General features: G+C 38.6%; 1 protein-coding gene across 1 annotated transcript in view; it reads left to right on the top strand.

Moving 5' to 3' along the window:
- Positions 1-14,883, top strand: part of DLGAP2 (DLG associated protein 2) — a 467,774-nt gene extending 452,891 nt beyond the window's left edge. Inside the window, exons 12-14 of the mRNA XM_067294229.1 lie at positions 7,659-7,750; positions 12,134-12,286; positions 14,665-14,883. Of these exons, the coding sequence (XP_067150330.1) occupies positions 7,659-7,750; positions 12,134-12,286; positions 14,665-14,883 (464 nt within the window). The remainder of the gene's footprint in view (positions 1-7,658; positions 7,751-12,133; positions 12,287-14,664) is intronic.
- Positions 14,884-20,743: the final 5,860 nt, after the last annotated feature.

Raw genomic sequence — 20,743 nt, 5'->3', positions numbered from 1 at the left:
GGATTTTATGTTTCCCCATTTGCAGACTGACTCTACTCTGTAAGAGAAAAAGAGAAAACAGTTCCCTTATATATACTTAAACACGACTAAAATGGTCCTTGCAGTTTGCTTTTTAAACTAACCACAAAAAGTTTGTTACCTGTGTTTGGTACCTCCCTAATATCTTAGTGTAGATCTATATAGCACAGACAAAATCAGATTTTTGTCTTCAGATGATTGTCAAAAATGACACTCATATTTCCACTTGTCGATTTCATGTGTCTCACTTCAAGAAATATTCCTCAAATCATTTCCAAATTGCATTATCTTTGAAAAGGTATCCCATAACTTACGTCAGGAAAAAATAAGTTATCAAAGAATTATTTTTATGGAGAGAATGAGCTTCACAGTGTTTTAAGATTTCTGTGTGCATATCTTTTTTCCTGTTGAGTCTTTGACACATTTTTGTATCCCCCATTTGAGCCATGGTGGTTGAAAGGTGTGTATCCACAAGAAATGAGATTTAATGATACCCCAGCATGAAATGTATTTTGACATATTTAAGCATTTGACAGTTCCCTGAAAAAATATTCGCAAATGCCTGAGCCAGAAACAACTGAATGTATTTTCCCATTTTCCAGCAGGAGCTACTGCTCCCAAAGCACTTCACAACAAAGTTTGCACATTTGGACTGTCATTATTAGTGCTGAATCATTTATTTTAAGCCAGGTTATATTAATTATACCTCAAGAACAAATATAGCTTTGCATCTCATAGAAGACCATCTTTATGCTACCATTTATATTTTGTTTTAATCATAGGAAGAGTTAAAATAGAACTGCATTTTAGAAAGCAATTTCATTTTGTGTGTTAGCACAATAGCCTTGAGATCACAGAAAGCCATCTGATTGCTGAATTGATTTTTTCTTTCACTGTAGCTTCTCTCCCATAATGTTGTTTTAAGAACTTCACTTATCAGGTCTTTGAAAAGCAGAGAATAATCATTGCAGCAAAAATAACCTCTCTCTCTTTCTTTTTGCAGAATTTATTTATTTGGTCAGTGGCCATGAATTGTATTTTTGGGTCTCTGTAAATTTCATATATTGTTTATGTGGGCAGTTATTTGTGTTCTCAATGTTTATTATAACATATGTATGTATGTATGTATGTATGTATGTATATATATGACAGTAGCTGTTCCCAGTCATCTGATCATTTGCACTAGCAGAGTACCTCCAGGCAAAGATACATGTTTCTCAAGGGTAGTTTCAGTTTTGCACCCTGGAAATTATATTTGGCTATTAGTGATGTGTAGGTGATGATAAGAAAAACGCTCCTGATTATCGCAAAGCTACGGAAGACAAAGAGGGCCAGGACTGTGCAGCTGGTGAGCTCTGCTGAGATGTGCTGCATGCCGGGAGCAGTAAGGAGGGGAGCAGGTCAGCCCAGAGAGGAATCGCTGCTGCAGGCGTCAGTCGCTGCCCAGGGCTTGTAGATTTGGCAGAGAGAAGCAGGAGGAGCTGAGGTCATTGTGGGCTCCTGAATGCCATGCATTTTTTCAGAAATATTTCAGTATGCAATCAAACAGAAAACAGACTTTACTCTCGTGTCAAAATCTAACAGTAGATATGCACTGATGCTTGCAAAAAATTTCCCTTTGTTAGAACGGAGTCTTTAAGCCCAGTATGAGCTATACCAGCAAAAGGGTTGTTTTACTGGTATCTTCTGCATCTTTGTTAGGAGCTCTGCTGGCATAGCTGCACCTATTGAGGTAAAGTGAGCTCTAGTGTAGAAAAGGCATTAGAGAGAGAGCACAAAATATCACCCTTCTCTCTCCTTAGCCCTTCATTTCATGGATACCTGGCTTTTCCTTGCTAAACCTCTGGCTGCTATTTCCAATGTGCTACAAGGGATTTAATGACACATGCAAACAGTAACAGAAAATGTACAGTTAAATTTTCCATACTTTGGGGGAAAAAGAAAAACAACACCTCATAACTGATTTATTTTGGCATATTCATCAATTTATCATCCATAAAAGCTTTCTTAGGTGGTTGACCAAATGCAGGTTATTCTATCACTTACTTACCTAATTTTCCTTATGTTTTTCACAACTCTGTCCTCCAGGAACTGTTGTAATTTACATCTGGAGTGTTGTAAATGACTAGAGAATGTCTTCATCTCCTTGAAACAGTTTTTAAAGTCAGTAAGAGACGGTCTCATAATGTGGAAACTAAGAATCCTTCTTAGTATTTGAATTGTTCTGCTCAGCTTTTCTCCTTTTTGACCTAGCTCCATTTAAGTAAAAAGTCAATCTACATAGAGTTTCAGTTTGTTCGCATTTGAATCTCACTTTGATCCCATTGCCCTACTGTTGTGATAACAGACCCTAAGATTAATACTGTGGAAATTTGTCGTTTGCAAGTATCTCAATAGCTTGAAAGCTGCAGGTTTAAAATCTTAAAATTGATGTGAAGTTAAAAAAAGCTAAAAAGTTTTGGTGTACAATCAGGACTCTCTAGTGTGCTTCATTTGTTTTATAAATCATGCCATGCTTTATAAAATCCTGCCTTTTAAATATTCTCACTGACTTCTATTAAAGGAAATTCTCACATTTCTAAATCACGTCTTTGGCATGTACAATGTATGTATGATGTATATTGGCATATTAACACGCACATTTTATAGTCTGAGCAATACCATTCCAAAGACTGTACAGTTTATCTTGAAAAATAGATACATTTTATACTTATAGAACACCGCTAATAGGTAGCTGTGCTGTCCAAAAATATTGTCTCACTCTAAACATTATACATTTATTATTATGCTTATGTTTTGTAAAAAAAGGCACATATTTCAGACCAAAGATTACTAATTTAGGAGGTTAAGAGATTAGACAAATATCTGGTTTACATACTCTGGTATGAGATAGGAGGATGAACTAAATGACAGCTTGAAGATTTTTTCCAGGCATATGTTCTCTGTATTGTGTATGGAACAATTTATTTACAATTATAGAAAAAATGAAATAATTGAATGAGATGAAATGAAATGAAAATTTTAAAATTAGAATTAAATTAAATAAAAAATTGCTAAAGATGAATGAACATTAATACAGGCACATCAGCTAAATAAACAGTAATGAATGCTAGGGAAACAAAAATGATCAAACACAGATTGATTCTTAGCAGTTTCTCATCTCTGGTACAGTAGTGGCACAACTGAACAAAGCTCTTAACCTGTCAAAAATAGAGTTACAGCATCAGACTATGATCTTGGTTTCTTCAAAATAGATCTAATTTTTCCCCTTCTGTCTCTGGGATATAAAGCCATATTCATCTGAATGATTTTGTAGCACTTCTCAAGCAATAGAACATATATACCTATAATTTCCAATCTTAAAATATGCTTATTGCAGGGGAAACACCATTGCATTAACTGCGCATGTTGTAACAAGGAACTTGCACAATCTCTAACCAGAGACTAAATCCTGAGCCTGCTTCTACTGAAGTCATGGTCTAAGTCTGGTATGTCCTCAAAGGAGAAGCCTTACAGGACCACACAACAAAAACTGAATGTTTCGTATGCTTCAGGGAGCAGAATTATGGTTGTGTCACTCTTTCCTGACTTTCAAGTAAAGATAACATTATCTTAATGGGGGGTGAAGGGATAGATGAATTATATGGAATTTATATATATTTATGTGAACAGGTTGATTTTATCATCATTTATTTACAAGCAAACATCTCAATCTCTCCAGTCTCCAACGCTCATCATTCTTTCATGGAGATAATCAATCTGCACTCATCAGAATAATTCCCCAATGCATGAAATTAATAACAAGGGTTTGGTTGTCTATTAGTAGTGTGCTAAAGATTATGAATTGAAGTGTTTTAATACTTTAATTTAATTACAGTAAAGTAGAGTGGCATGAATATGAGAGATTCTAACATCTATGTTTTATTAAGTCTGATTTAGTTATTGAAAAGGAAATAGATTTGGGAGATCTTTAGTAAATGGTAGGCCTGTAATTATATGTGTGTATTCACTACTATTAGAGCCATTTTTAAGAACTGCTATAGGCTTCTTTGATCTAATATTCCTGGCAACTGGGCCCTAGCTCTGCAAGTTGTTTAAAATTGCCATATGTACACTAGCACTGAGGGAACAAGGTTTGTTTCGCCTGGGGAAAAAGACGCTAATAGGGGATCTAATTACAGTTTGCCACTGCCTAGTGAGTGAATACCAAGAAGGTGGAGCCAGGCTGTTCTCAGAGGTGCACACTGAAAGGACAAGAGGTAACGGGCACAGGTTGTAGCAAGGGAAATGCCAGCTGGACAGAAGAAAAAAAATCCTCAGCATGAGGGTGGTCGAACACTGGAACAGGCTGCCCTGAAAGGCTGTGGTTTGTCTGCCCTTGGGGATTTCCAAAACTTGAGTGGAATAAGGCCCTGAGCAACCTGATCCAGGCTGACAACTTCAGGCAGTTCCAGTGATGTCTGTGAGAGTCACAGGCACACCTTTCAGTCTGGGGGTCTTATGCTCAGGTGGGATGGGGAACCTTGGAGCTTCTTCGGAAGACACAGGAGTCACCTAGCACTAGGTTGCTTCTGTAATTTCTGGTGAGGAATCTTTGGCATATAGCTCAACTTGGTGACACACATGAGTAGCACAGGACCACTGTGTCTAACATCCACAGTTCACGTGTATCACACCAAAATGCTGCACTGCCAGTGCCTAAATCTTGTCTGGTCTGCCTGGGTTTTAAATCATGGGTGCTTGTTGATCCTTCAGGACAATGAAGATCAAACGAACACTTATTTGGGGGTAGGGGGGTGTTGGGTGAGAGATTCACTAGAAAACATCAGTTCTGTAATAGGGCCAGGCAGGATGTCCTTTTCTCAGATTACGCATTTCAGCTGTGAGCTGTACAATTAGATGGAGGAAACTAAAACCAAAATTTATTCCTTATCAGACAAGCACTGTAGCCATTGGCCTATGGTTCATCAGCATATTTCATTCTCTTTCTGTCCAGTAAATAGTTGAATATAGTGTGGAATAGCTTCAGCAAGAAGATGTCAGGGAGACCTACTATAGCAAAATTCCTCATCTTGGCAAGGAAGGAACTCTGACCCTACATCTGGAGTTTGTCTTATGCCCTGAGCTACAAAGCATCAAAGGGAAGGAGAATCCAAGCTTGTTTGTCTTCGTGTTTGTTAAAAAATGCTGAAAAACAAATTAAAGCAATTTGTTTCATATCAAATGAAACATTTCCTTTTTGTTCAGGTTTTTGCATGTTGGTTTTCTAACACCCAAAATGTTGCTTTTCATATGTCAAAAATTCCATAGAGGAAAGTGAGGGTTTTGGTGATCAGAAACCCCAAACCAATTAAAATGTTTATTTTAGTTGACTGACAAAACAAAAACAAAACTCCAGTGAATTATTCATGCAGCCCTGAACCACTTAACCCTTTCACAAATGGATGCCACAAGGGACTGATGAATTAGGTATATGTAGTACTGTTTAATTTAGTTTTGTGGTGCAGCTGTAAACTGCTTGTCTAACAGAAAATAGAATAGAGTTTGAGAATCACAGCTTTACAAATTTATACATGCATTTAAACTTAGAGAAGCATGTGTGTTTTCACAGAATTGGAGCCTAAAACTTCCAAACTATCTCTTGCTTCCTGTGGTTAGGCAGAGGTCTCACTGGTCTAGATAAAGCAAAATTAAAGCATAATGCCTATTATCAAAATATTTTTTCACATGCCATCCAGTCACCTCTTATTCTAAAAACAACAAAATGTTGTGCCTTGCTGGAGTTTAATGTTTTCTATATCACATGTTGCAGTTTAGTTTTCCTGTAATATGGTTTCATTCCACCCTTTGGGTCCTGTTTGAATTATCAATTTGGTCTCCTCAAATGATGAGGCTGTTTGAGTTTGAAAGATGTCAGATTTTCTGTCCCACCCCTACACCTGCATCTCCATCCAGCTTTGCCTACAAACACTATTTAAAGATCTGGGAATACTCAGGAGAAACTCAGTCTTCCATTGAAAACCCAGCCTATAGTGCTTTTTAAGATGTTGCTTTTTCAGCATAGGGAAGGATGTGTAATTTGATCTAGGAACATACATTGCTACCTAACAAAGTAGGGTATTTATCCTGGCAAATGTGAGTGTCTAGGAGGAGTTACTTTTCTAACCAGTCCTCTTAAGCTCTCTGGTCAATAGAAAGAAATAGTCATCTCCAGAAAGAGATTCATCTCAATCAAAATAAACTGCCCACCATGAGTGAGCTGACTATTTGTTTTCATTAGCTATAGAGCAAGCATATAGAAATTTTGATTAGACTGCTGACTCTTGGAAGCAGTCAAGTAAAAAGAATATGCTCCCTTTCCCCAGTGCTTATGCACACTGGAAATGTCAAGCACAATGACAGGGGGAAAGCCCAACAGACCATGCTGTTTGATCATGACTGAGCAAAGTCCTGGAGCACATGCTTGTGTCCCACTGTGCTGCAGCTCCTGTGCTTAGGTCTTTATGCATTTTCCAGAGTAGATGACCTGCAGCTCCCACTGGGGGTGCCAAGACATGTCTCAAAGACATGAATCCTCTGAGGAGACTGTCATTATGGTAGGAGTACTATATGCTATAGTTTAAGATATTAACCTTAATCCTAGTACAGATAGGATAAAGAGAGTTCTTCCAGGGATCATCCACACAACTGAGTGAAGTCATTTGTGATTGCAGAACCAGAAGATTTGATCCAAGGTACTTTGAAAACTCCCTTTGACTTCAGAGGGAACAGGATTCTATCCTGAAGGGCCTACCTGGTTCTCAGGGCAAGAGTATTTCAATGGCTTTCAGTTTACATGAACACATCTAGATCCAATTTCCTTTTTTTTGCTTTTGTTGTATATCCATAATGCATGTAGAAAATGTCTTTATGGATTCAGATAAATAAAGCATTAATGATGATCTTAACAGGATATTGTGCAATGGTAATTTAGGACTTTATATAAAGAGAATTTCTTTATAAATAGGTTTATGATACCATCTGAAAAATAAAATGATAATCTTACAGGAACATGATAATTAATGATGCTCCTGTATGGCATCTGTGGAGTAAAGTTATCTTTGTTATTTGTGCCTGATAGTGCTTAGGAGATAAGTCAAGAAAAACTGGTGGACTATGAAGTTTTTGGTGATAACTCAGTAGTTTTTGATGTCAGCAGACCTACTGAACTGTTTGCAGTTAAGTTCTTTGTCAGATCAGGATTAATGCATTTGCTAAGAAAACATTCAGAATGGTAATGCTTATCACTAAGCTTTCTTTTGGTCATTTACTTTGGACTTTAAGATTGTTCTCAAAAATATATGTATAAATGCCCACTTTAGCTAGCTGTATATATGCCCTTGAATATTTCTAATTTCTTAAGCAAAGATAGGCTGTTATTCTGAGTTATTAATATATCATTTACTATTGCCAAAGGATAAAGTGCCACAGAGCTTTCCTATATCTCTATCTTCCTTAAAATTATTTTTTATATATGAGCTCAAAAAGCATAAATGAATATTTACTTCTCTTATAAAATAAGCTGTAAATTCAGCTACGTGTTTTCTTCAGCTGGCATTTTGCATTTACAGACATTAGTAATAACCTGTCTGTGTGCTCAGTCCTAGGTAAGATCCGAAGTGCTGTTGGAAGTGCTCAGCTCCTCATGTCTCAGAAATTCCAGCAATTTTATTGGCTTTGTCAGCAAAATCTGGTAAGTCACCATCTCTGGCCATTCTTGAAGAGTTTAAGGCTATTCATACCTAAGTATTCCACAAAAAATAACTTTAAATTTTAGAAATTAACATTTTACTTTGAAGTCAACAACAGCAACAAAAGTGTAATATATCCAAACATCTGAAATGTCATTTTCATGTCCCACTTTTGTCTTACTGCTCTTTTTTTTTTTTTTAACTTAATCTTTAAGTATGGTGTTAGTACAGTTTTTATCAAGCAAACTTGTAATTTCAGTTTAGGTGTGTTTTGTCTTTTCGTTTTTGCTGTATTGGTTAAAGAAAAAATATAAGGGAACAAATGTAAGTTTTCTGAGACATAATATTATGGCTTATTTTTGTAACAATCTGGAATAGCAACTACCATTCTGATAAGACTGGAGCAATTTCTCAAATTACAGTAAGTGGAGAATAGTATGATACGTGATCCAGTTTTCTATCTACCTGAAAATAGGACTGATCTTGGAAATGGGAATATACATAGCGTTCATAAAACTGGGTTTCATAATTTGTATTGACAATTATATACAAGACATCCTAGGGCTAAAGGAACAGATGCAGTATATTACTTGTAAGAGTTACTGTTATTGTTCTGGAAGTTCATTAGAGACTAATTCAATTCAAATGTCATCTTCATTAAAATGACAGCAGCCCTCAGTGACAAGAAAATTGTGGCAAGATGTTATTAATCAATAGAAGAACATAATTCTCACTCAGGATAGTGGTAGAACATCTACTTTCTTTGGCTGACTTGAAGATGAAGTATAACTTTCATCTTTTGACTGTTTCTACACCTCATATATTAAAAGTGCTGAATTCTGTTGCATGCATAACAACAGACATGACCTATACGTCTTCTTAGATACATTTCCTTATTTGTTAGTATTTGCCACATGACTTTTTAAAGCAAAACATTCATTCTGTAGAGACTGATTTGTTACACTTCATCTGTAAAGTTAAGCATCTAGAATTCCTGAAACTGTAATCAAATATTACTGAGAAAGTCATGCCAAAAATGTCCTACCTTCTGATAGGAAATGATAAGATATACAGTCTTCATTAGGAAAGAATCCAATTATCTATTTCAAAGGCTTTGTCAGAACAAGAATTTTTATAACCATGACAGAATGACTGAAGAAATACACAAAGTCCGGCAAGCATGAGATGACCATGTTTGTAATATCAAATATATCATGTATACTATCATTTATTTGTGTGGTGGTGAAAGAAGGAACTCTTCATTAATGTGTACAAGTTACTGAAAATTTCAAAGTGCCTTCCATTAGCTGATTGATTAAGCTATGCAAACTGAGATTAGGAGAGCCTAGCCTCCATTCCACTTCATTTATCTTCAAGTGGGTCCAGCACTTGTGTTTGAGAGCATTACTGAAATAACAAGAGCAGCTCCCATTCAGCACAGCCATCGACTGCTTAGAAGTTCATTACTGCAAAAGCAATAGAAACACAAGGGAGAAATCCACAATTTTGCAGGCAAGATGACCAAAGAACTGGCAAGATTTTATTTCTCTCGTCCTTATTTGTATAATAAACCTTTGAACTCCATAACAGCAGCTTTATCCCATTCTTACCATTTAGGCTGTGAATATTCTTCAGCCTCATTAATGTTAAACCAGCAACAGAAGCTACAGAAAGCAGCAACTGCAGAACAGGGCTTTTAGCTCATTCATGTTTCATGGCTTTTCTTCTTATGCTTAATGGCGGGGTTTGTTGCTAAATATTCACTAAACACATATCTACGGCAGGCAATCCATATGCTCCTAACGCAACATCTCTGTACTCAATGGGAACTCGGCCAACTATCAGCCAGTTACTGCATTCCCCTACTGGAAAACATGCATAGGGGTACAATGCAGCGCTTCTCTAACAGTATTCGGCAAGGATAAACATAAATGTAGGACAGAAAATAATGGTGTCTCCTTCAGCCAATTCAAAATGCAGCAAGGGTTCAGGAAGATGGATGTAGCTACTCAAACTGAAATTTAACCAAGGAATTCACCTATCACTCATAGACTTTCAGAAAGGGTTATGGGAACTTTAAGGAGCACATTTGATTATGCTCTTGGTTTAGATCTCTTACCAAAGATTCTCAGTCAGGGTAAATTCAGAACACTGTCAGCTTCACAGAAGTTTTTCTGAGAATCTGGCCTGGTATCTCCTGCAGTACAGTGCTCCCAGTAACTGCTAGAAAAAAAAAATCACTGGTTAATAACTACTCCCTCCTGAATTATTCACATTACCTCTTGTAACACCCTGTTTTTTCTTTGAGGTGTCCTCCTCCATACTCTAGTCAGCACAGATCCTGCTCAGCCCGTGTGAGATCATCACTCAATATGTCACGGTTGTAGGCAAAAAGAGAGCAACGTGAGTGTCAGCTAGGTACTTTCTGATTTTGCTTTAGGCTTCCTTCAGAAGGAGGGCTGCAAAGCTGAATTCCATATGAATGAGCAGATTCTGAAAAGAACCTGATTTAAACCAATCTTTCCAAAACTTAACTAGCTTTAATAGTAATCATTTTTACTAGTGTTTAGCAGTGTGACTGTGGGCTATTGATACACAAGCGATAGCAGCAGGAGGCAGCCCTCTTGTGTCCAGATAACGTAAGACACACGCCTCACGCAGCAGCTGTGCTGGAGCTGTGCTATCCTGCAGCAGGGACGAGCGACGCGGGGAGTGCAAAGGTACAGAAGAGAAATTACCCTTGATTCAGAAGGGAATGGCATTTTAATGAGTGGCATCATTTTGTGGCTCTTTAGAGGAAACTGGGGAGAGGGACTGATGATACCAGGCTGGAGAGAACAGATTGCAATACAAGATATATTGCTGTGGGTCTCTCCTGACAAATTTCAAAGAGGGAGTCAGTTGCGGAAGCCCACAATACTGACCTTTGTAGGGTAACTAATGCCACTGACATAGGTTGTAAATGGCTTTGGAGTAAATTGGGATCTACCCAATTTACTCATTTTCAGTGAATAGTAATCTGGAGTTTTATCATGTTTCCCAGAAGTTTGTTACAATCTACATGGGCAGTTCTGTTAAGTCCCCAAAGGTCCCTATAAAAAGGAGACTTTCTTCTAGCAAAGTAGGACTTCCAAGTGGATAGGCTTTTAGGCTGTTGTTCTTGGCCTAGGTTCCCAAAGGAATGGGCAAAGGAATTGTATATGGCTGACGCTGTATGTTGTCATGCCTAAATTCAGGCACTCAACTCCCACAGTGGCATTTGCAAACCCAAGTTATGTTCTTAAGTAGCAATTCCTAGTGTAAGACACCTAGGAATGTGGAATTCAAGGGAGGAATTCAGTAGAAATACTGATTTGCATCTCTCCCAGATTTATGTGGGGTTGGGCTTCACAATCTGAAATCCTCTGTCCCCTAATTCCTAAAATATGGGGCACAGAACCTTGCTTCAGCGTTCATTTCTTGTATAATAAACTAATCAGCTGTTGCCCAGGAAGGGGAGATCTTGTTGGCCTAAGTGGGTTCAACTCCATCTCTCCCAGCTCCATGGCGTAGACCATCTTAAATATTTCTTCCTGCCTTGAAAGGGAAGAAACTTTTTCCCATCATCTTCACAGATGGGATATTTTTTAAAGTGACAAACCTATGTTCTTGAACTAGAACTAATGTCTATAATACAAAGGGTTAAGAGTCTGTATAATACTCTCTTAATGTAATTTTTACCTTGTGCCGTGCAGGTTAACAGATAAATGAAGGGTAGTTTTCCTAAATTGCTACCATTAATATTTGCTCCATTAAGTCTTTTGCACATAGTGCCACCTAATTGCAATATTTGGGGATAGTAAATGTCCAGTTCCTGAGCGTGATCTGACCCTATGGAGGACAAAAATTCAGCATTCTGTAATTAAAACTTTATGCCTTACACACAAATTTGAAAACCTAAGACAATATAAACATTGAACTTGGCATAAACTGGCAAGTACTTTATAGTGTTATTTCTTCTTCTACTCAGCTATCCCGTATGTAATTTTTAACCAGAAAGACTTCACACTGGCTAGAATACAAAGCACGTTCCCCTTCCCCGTAATAATCAGCAGACATAGGCTGCCAGCTTGCTACATTTTAGAAATGCAGGTCAGCCCAGCATATGGTGTTAAGGAACTTCCCATGCTGCAAGGATTCAGAAAGGCTAGCATATGACATCTAACTCATTTATATTTGGGCTGTGTAGGAGGCACAAGTTTCCAGTCACAGCTCCCTGCTGTAAAATGCATGTAAGCCTTAGCATGGTGCAGCACTCTAATCTGCTGCAGTTCCTTTCCTGCCTCAAAGCACATTGTTTAAAGTCTCGTGGTCTATTCATATTTTCTCCTTTGTGTATGTGGCAGGACCCGAGTGCCATGCCGAGACCAACTTCCCAGGACCTAGCAGGATTCTGGGACTTATTGCAGCTCTCAATTGAAGATGTCAGCATGAAGTTCGATGAACTGCACCAGTTGAAACTCAATGAATGGAAAATAATAGAATCACCTGAAAGGAAGGTAAGCAGACCATGGACAGTTCCATTTACTTTCTGTTTGTAGTTCTGTAGTCTCCTTGTGTTAAATCCAATAGTAAAACATGATAGGTTTCCAAACCAAAGATAGAAAGTATCTAACTGGCAATACGTAATCCTTCATCAGACATAAGATTTTTTTTTTTTAAGAAGGTTGAGCTGAACTGTAAAACAAATGAAATGGATTTTGCTAAGTCCTGTCAGTGTGCTCCCTAACCACTTTTGTTCAAATTATTTGGATTCAAATTATAAGAGCCACAACTGAAATCTGTTCTGATTAATTCAGATTGAGGAAAATAGCCTGAGAATTCAACCAAGGTCATCTCCAGCATGCTGCCACATTTGGAGCAGCTTAAAGCTCGGCACCAAGTCTTTAATCCTGCCTGCAAGAAATAACTGATACTAGAACAAGAGTAAGATAAAAACATGTGACAAAACATTGGGTTGCTCAGACAAAAGTTTGGCCTGTGAAAGTCTGTGGGACAAGAAGTACTTCTGGCTGGCACTCTTCTGACTGCACCCTGCCTGCATCTCTGTGCTGCAACTCCACAACCCAGGATACACTCTGGCCATGACACTTGCAACACAAGTGGAAAATTGTCCACAAATCAGTGTAATTCTGTAACTGCCTTTCCCCTTCCTAGAGCTGCATCCCTCCCCTTAATTATCCCACTGTCCTTGCTGATTATTGTATCAGTAAAATGAAGACAGCATTTGCTTTGTGTCAGTACCCTTGGCCTCAGGTGGATACTTGTCTGGTTTGGGAGGAATTAGGAGACATCTTGACAACTCTTTCATTCCTTCATGCTCCTCTTGGATTTTAATTTTCAGCCAACTGGTTGACGGATGGTGGGTTTGCAACTCTTGCTGACTGGTGACAACTGGAAGTAAGAAATTATTACAGTGACAGGAACAGTGATGTTCCCAAGAGGAAAACAAAGAAAAGTAGAAAAAAAGTGGAGGAGGGATGGGACAAAGGGAATAGAACCCCTATGTTCTTGCCTGAAAATAGCAAACAGAAAATAATGACTGGAAGAGCTGACTTTCATGGAGAACAGCAAATGTGTCTCATCTTAGGGTGCTGCACTGCTGCCATTGAGAATGTAGAACTATGTTGTCATAAAACTTTTTCTTCTAGTCTTGGCTAAAGTATTTTGCTAGTAGATTCAGAATTACTTTCAAAAAAATCCCCAAATAATAAAAATTCTGCAAGCCGTAGGCCCTTCAGTTTTATTTTTTATCATTAATAACCTGTAGTGGGTCAGATTAACTGTATTCTCCACAGCTAGCACCCCATAATCCTGACTATTTCTGTCACTTTAGAAAGTTCACTGGCAGAATGGTATGTGATAGTAAATGTGAAGTTGTGGAATCTCTGTCTTTTGAGATACTCAGTCAAGTATTAAGTATGACTTCAGACAACCTGCTTTAACTTCAAATTTGGATCTAATTTCAAATGGGCCCTACTCTGAATGGGAGGTTGTATCAGGTCACCTTTGGAGGTCCTTTCCAACCTAAATTATTACATAATTCTGTGATCCTGAAAATCTTCTTAAGGTCCTTATATGGTATTTCACAATCTCTGGATTGAAGGAAATGGAGGAAAATACCAATTTCATACTTCAGAACAGTTCTTGATTTAAAACTTGCAGAAGTTATTTACAGCTTGTTTGGTACTCTAATATATTGACTCTTACCGTATAGTCTGATAATTCTTCAATATGATTTTCTTAAAAATAGTCTAGGCTGGCAAGTAGAACAATTAGCCCCATGTTCTCCTCTCTCTGGTTGGTGTTTGCATGTTTCCATTTAGCAATTCAGAGAGGAGACTAAACTAATAGACAAGTATACACAGCTGCTATCTCATATCCAGCTGAGACTAAATTCGGTATGATTAATTTAATTAAAAATCCTGTCCTGCTAATCTTAGACAGTCTTTTCACTTGATCAGACTACACAGATGTGCTGAGTTCTTATTGGCAAGCCAGTCTGCATTTCTGTTCATAATGAATGTAATAATGTGTCAGCTAAAATTAAATGGATTCATATGAAAGTGAGGTACACAGACTGCATGTGTAGAGTACCTGCAAAGAGAGTAAAAGGAAGTGTAGTAGTCTTTGTAAAGCACGGGACTGCAGAAATACAGTCCAACTGAATTTGTAATGACTGCTGAAATAACAGGTTTTCATCAGTGTCCCCAGAATGGATAGTGATTCATGTAATCCATTAATCAGCTGATTTTAGAGTGCAAGTTGAGCATGCCTGATGTATGCAACTAGTGTTTTTCATGTCTTTAATTTGCACATTCTGCAGATGGTATTTTCCACATGCAGTTCACCTTTCAATTTCAATGCCCTATTGCAGGAAGAAAGAAAGGTTCCTCCTCCTGTACCAAAGAAGCCCCCAAAAGGAAAATTCCCTATCACAAGAGAAAAATCTCTGGACCTACCCGACAGACAGCGACAAGAAGCTAGAAGACGGCTAATGGCTGCTAAGAGAGCAGCCTCTTTCCGGCAGAATTCAGCCACAGAGCGTGCAGACAGCATCGAGATCTATATCCCAGAGGCTCAAACCCGGCTTTAAAGACAGAATGCTGCAGAGTTTCTTTTTTAAACAAAATGCTTGTACAGTTTGTCACTTACCTGGTAATTTTTGTCTCATTCTCTCCACTAAATATGCCCTTGCTATTGTGTTCTTTGTGCCATAAGCACAGTGGAATGCTTTTGATTTCCTCAGAATTTGCTGAGCTCATTGCAAGAACAACTTCTTTTGTATTTATTGTCTGACTTACAATCAGCTACAATGGATAGGGCTTGTTGAGACCTGACTTATCCAATATATTCTCAGAGGACAACAAGAAACACCTCTTGAGATGGAACCCAGCTTACTTTTTTGTTATTTATATTTTTATAAAATGTGTGATAATTAGGGATAAGAATAACAAACTGTAAATGGGTGCATCTCACCATTCACTAGAGGCATTAGCTAATCCAAGTAGAAGGTGCTACAAATGTAAAGAGCAGGAAAGAAAGAATCCATTTATCTCTCTGACCTCCAGTTTCTTTTCCTTGAACCCAGCTAAAATATTTGCCCATGTGCTCTGCCACTCTGCTCATCTTTGTTATTGCCAAATAACATTAGGCCTCTCATGTCATGTCAAGTTTCTGGAGATGAACAGGGATATCCAGCCACTAAAACTCCAAAGTTCATCAGAAACCAAGAAGCATAGAAGTCTTGTGATGTTGGAAATGCCCAGTGAGAAACGTTTGCTGCTAGCAGTATAACGACATTCTGAAACCTAAGCAAAATTGTAATGCAAGAGGACTTGACTGATGGGTGAAAGGAAAATGGAAGCCTTAAAAAGTTAGATCTTCTGTAGCAAGATGTGTAAAGAAAAAGTTATACTTACTCCTTTGGAACACTCATTGCATTTTTAACAGTTCTTTTATGTGTTAATATTTATTTTATAAACCTTCTCTCTTTTATTTCAAGAGCTGCGCTACATGTAATATTTCAAACTCTTCAAAATGTTATATCAATTGAGTTTCCAGGGTATCCTTGAGAAAAAAATCTTGCTTGTTTAAAATGCCAGTTGTGATGTTGTAACCAGTTTAAGAAATATGAATGTGAGTGGTAAGTATATCTAAGTTTAAATGGTTATGTTAAGGTAAAGGTGAACTGTGGTTTACAGTTGTATTTTTTTTAGAACTATTTTTCTATGCAGTATCAGTTATAGCAAGAATAAGCTTCTTGCTTGCTTCAGACATAAAAAACATGACTCGAGAGATAAGTGATTTCCAGACATGGAATATAAGGAAAATAATGTATTTTCAAGCCACTCATTATCAGAAGAGAAAAGTGGTAATTACCGTAGTCAAGAGGCTTTAATTTAAAATGAATTAAGATAGAATTATTCCACTTCACCTACCTTCCAGAGGCAACTGAGCATCCCTGCACTTAGAAGTCTTCAGGTGAAGACGCAATAAGATAAGTAACTCACAGACCCCGATTCCAAGGTTCTGAATACTCCTTTAGGTCAAAACCATGTCAACACAGTGAGACAGACAGTCCCAACTGATACATTTCCTGTTTACCTGCTTTAACAAATGCAATGTACTTAGCCATAGGCAGAACAGCTATTTAATTATACTCTAGCACTTTGGTTCTTCACCTGATGAGCACTTTAAATCTGTGTCCCATGCACCCTGCAGCCTGACAGATGAGTGAAAACGTGAAGTATCATAGGTTATGCAGATCTGACATTGCTTCAAATCTGAGGGGTTTTTTTCTTTTTCCTTCTCTTTTTTCTACAGTGTGTAGTGTTAAGCATGAATTCTGTCTTTGGAGCATAGCTGATAAAGCATGTTTAGCTTCAAGATATGAATCTTTAGAGCTGAAGTTTTGAGAAGTTTCTGCGAGGAGAAAACCCTGTAAATTGAGCCTGATATCTGGTATATACTTTACCAAATAGCCTTAAACTATATTTGGAAGCAAAAACCAAGACGAATGTATATCCTTCAAAAATGCAAAAAAAAAAGAGAAAAAAATCCCTGAAATATTCTTCTATAAATGAAAACATTATATTTCCCATCCCTGGTGTTTTCAAGGCATTTTCTATTAAGGAAAGAGTTGAATCCTGGGTAGTATACAATATTGATGCTACTTCCTGTATTTGTTGTACTATTTTAAATACAAATGTATTTGCAGACATTGGCGTCTTTAGTCTTGAAAAGTGATATCTTATTTAAAGTGGAGCTGCTAATTAGAAATATCCACATAAAACTAAAGCCAGTGTCTTTCCTCGATTTTGGAAGTTTAAAATAGACACACACATACAAACATCCCTACAAATAAATAAATAAATTAATTAATTAATTAATTTATTTATTTATTTACAGTTATTTTATCTAATTTCCCTGTATACTTCTAGGAGAAATCACATTTGACTTACTTGCTTGAAAACCCTCACCTGCAGTGACAGGTCATGTGATTAAGACAAGTTGTATTTGACCCTGCCAGTATTCAGACTTTGTAAAGACAAATTGTAAAGAGAAACAGATTACAGCTGATAAGCTTAGATCCCAGTTTATGTTATAATGCTGACTTGGAGCAGTCCGCAAAAATCTATAATTTTAGCATTATATTTCGATAGATTTTTGATATTTTACAATTCTTTGGATGTTCTCAGGCTAAAGTAGGCCTGCATGAATGACACCAACTCTTTATTTTACCTTTCCCATGCCATAATTCGAAAATGTTCAGTATAAGTTTTTGGATAGCTCTGATTCCTGTTTGTTCCACCTTTGTTCCAAAAAAAGAAGAATCGAAAGTAAACTAGATGCCTACTGAAAAATCTGATAATATGTTATCTGTGCATGTTACATTTTGAAGTGCAATATAGTAAATTCTTGTACAGGTAACATTCTATCATTAAAGGCAATTAAGTCATTTCTATCTACATATTGTACATTCAGTTAGTTTAGAAAAACGACATTATGTTTATCATACTTGTGTTGCAAATAAATCAAAGTCAAATCACTTCAGTTCCTGACATAAGAAACACAGCACGTAGTATCTTAATAAACACATGAACAGATCAATTGCAATCTGACCCCACATCATAAAAATAAAATTCAATTACAAAACCAATGCAGGAGGAACGTAAATAAACACAAAGACAGAAAGTGAAATACTTTTTATTTAGAGACTTCATGCTGTACATCTACACAGAACAGCTGGATATAACAAAATATTCTCTTATTTAATTGAATGCTAATTGGACTAAAATTTATTTTAAAGGATGAAAATTCTAGAAAGCTTCTGTTCATTTCTTCATTGCCTGTAAAACACAAGTATAGTAAACAGAATTATGAAAATTTCAAATAAAGAAAAAGACCTGACTGGTAAAATCTGTGATATTTGCCGTACTTATTTTTGCTTTGTATATTTTTTTAGATTTGAAATTCATTGTAAGTTGGTGAAGTATGTTATGAAGCATTTTATTATTTCTTATCGACCTGATCGGAACGGCCTTTGGCAGGGTGTAGAGACCAATATTGTACAGTTTAATACCAAAAAATTACGTTTTGGTTCATGCTTAAACCTTGTTACTTGTTAGATCTGAGATGAGTTTGGACGGAATTAAAGCATGCATAGGAAGGGGTGTGGATTTCATATACGTAAAACATTTCATACGATGCAAATTATTTGTTTTAAAATAAGCCTATCTCCTGCTGTATCAGTAAATTACTGCTCCAGTTTTTACTTCCTTAGCACTGCTTATACTCGAAAGTGAGGGAATCATTTGGTGGTTTTGAAAGGGAAAGAATTTATGACGAAGTGGTCCGGTGCTGTAAGTGACCTGCTGGGACCCTGCGCCAGCAGTACTCCTCGGCGGGCCCTCACTCCCCGGGCCGGTCCTGCCCCTGGGCCGCCGCCACCACTGCCACCGCTCCATGGGACACCACCGGCATGGGCCCCGTTCCCGCCTCGTCTGCAGCGCCTGGCGCCCACCGGAGCCGTGTGCATCAAACCACGGTGCCCAGCCAGCTGCTTCGACCTCCTCATCAGCGCCGCAGCACTGGCGCCGGTGCCAGGGATGCGCCGGCATCTGACCCATCGAGTGCTGGTTCCTGCAGGCTAATTTGGGGCTGAATTTGGTCTGTTAGCTCCAACTGCCGGGTGGCACGTGCCGAAAAGCTATGAAACCTTGTAAAGCAGGGGTCTGAGTATCTCACTGAGAGCTTCAATGCGAGGTGCCGTCACCCCTGCCTGCTGTTCCCATAGCAGATTACGGTGGAGCGGCATCACTGGCAAACTGCGGCATAGGCGAGGAACATCAGCAAATCCTGCAACGCTTGGCGAGTGCTTCCTGGCATATGGCAGGTCGACACTTATATTCATATAGTGCCTTTCATCCAGAAGGATCTCAAAGCACTTTATTAGCTGGCATGCAAACCCGAGGCCAGGCTGCAGTTGGCACGGGGAAGCAGTGACCCCGCAGGCAGCCCATGTGCCGGCAACGCTTAGTATTGCCCCTCCAGAATTTAGATGAGGAAAGAAAAGTGTCAGATTATGTTTTCAGAACAAGCTTTGCTCCTGTGTGCCCGTGAGGGCAGTGAGGGTGGCTGTGGTGAAGGGAGCATCCCTGGGAATGCAGCACAGGGAGAGGCAGGAGAGCCCTTGCTGGGGCTGGCACGGTGGCTCTTGGCACCCGGAGCTGGAGCCTTCTCCATGGGAGACCTCAGCAAGTCTTCCCCTCGCCAGTGCCCCCCTTGCTCCCCTAGCAGGGGAGAAGGGTCTGGGGCGCGTGCTACAAAAGCAGCCTGCATGGGGCACCTACCCGCCCAGCGCCCTCTTCTTGCCCCCTTCACGCTCTGCAGGCGAGCTAAGACGAGGGGCGAAGTGGAGCACAGCGCTTGGGCAGAAGTATTGTGCTGGGGTTCAGGCAATTGCTCTTTCCTGAGATGCAGCGCTAACCCTAAGGGTTCTTGTATGCAAGAGCAATGGGAAACCTCTCTCGGTGCTGGCAGGAGGGGCAGATTAGAGGCAGCCGTTTTGTACTGTAGATAATAGAAGGGGGACATATGCATATATATATATATCTATTTTTCAGTGTAATGGTTTCCAGACAGTTGGACCCAGGAACCACAGCCAGCCCTCACACGTTCATGTAGACCGTGCCACTTTCCTGCAGCATAGCCACAGCACCGGCGAGTCTGTCAGGTGAACTGTTGAATGCAGTGCCATGGCCCAGCTGCCACTATTTGTGTCCACCTCCAGGGACAATATTTTGGGAACAGCTATTTTGTGGCATACTTGTATGCACACACAGACTAAAAGCAAGAATTAAGCCCTCTGTATGCACAAAAATTGCTCAACTTATCTCTGAAATGCAGTCACCTCTATGGTGTAATGCTGCAGCTGTTTAACTGCATAATAGGCTGTTCAGGACAGCAAGTATAAAACTGAAATTGAAATGGAAACTTGCCCAAAAGAGAATTTGGCCAGAATATTTAGGCTGATTCAGCTCCTCTTAATGAAATAAAATTCTAATGGCTGCAAGAGGCCATGCACTCATTATATCCAAAAAGCATCTTCCAGAACCCTTCTTATTAACTGTGTATTGCATTTCATAAATGATGATCACAGGGAAAGACTGCATGTTCACAGTTCCACCTTCCCACACAAGGGTGTTTCTCCCATTACCATCCATTACTAAAACAGAAGTCAGACTCCTAGGTAACATAGATCAGTATGTCTACACAGAAGTTAACTGAGCAAACACAGTTTTCATCAGCTGGCTGTTTAGGTCTCTCTTTCATTAGGCCCAAGCAGCTATTTTTTTAAGTTGGTTTTGTTGGAGAGGATTCTTTACTTCTTTAATAAAAAAACACCAATATTTTCACTAAGCACGAAATGAGCGGGAGGTTTATCTGAAGAC

Source organism: Apteryx mantelli, chromosome 3 (assembly GCF_036417845.1).
Source record: "Apteryx mantelli isolate bAptMan1 chromosome 3, bAptMan1.hap1, whole genome shotgun sequence".
NCBI lineage: Eukaryota > Metazoa > Chordata > Aves > Apterygiformes > Apterygidae > Apteryx > Apteryx mantelli.
The sequence above is the reverse complement of the archived record's forward strand: the minus strand, read 5'-3'. Positions and strand labels throughout refer to the sequence as shown.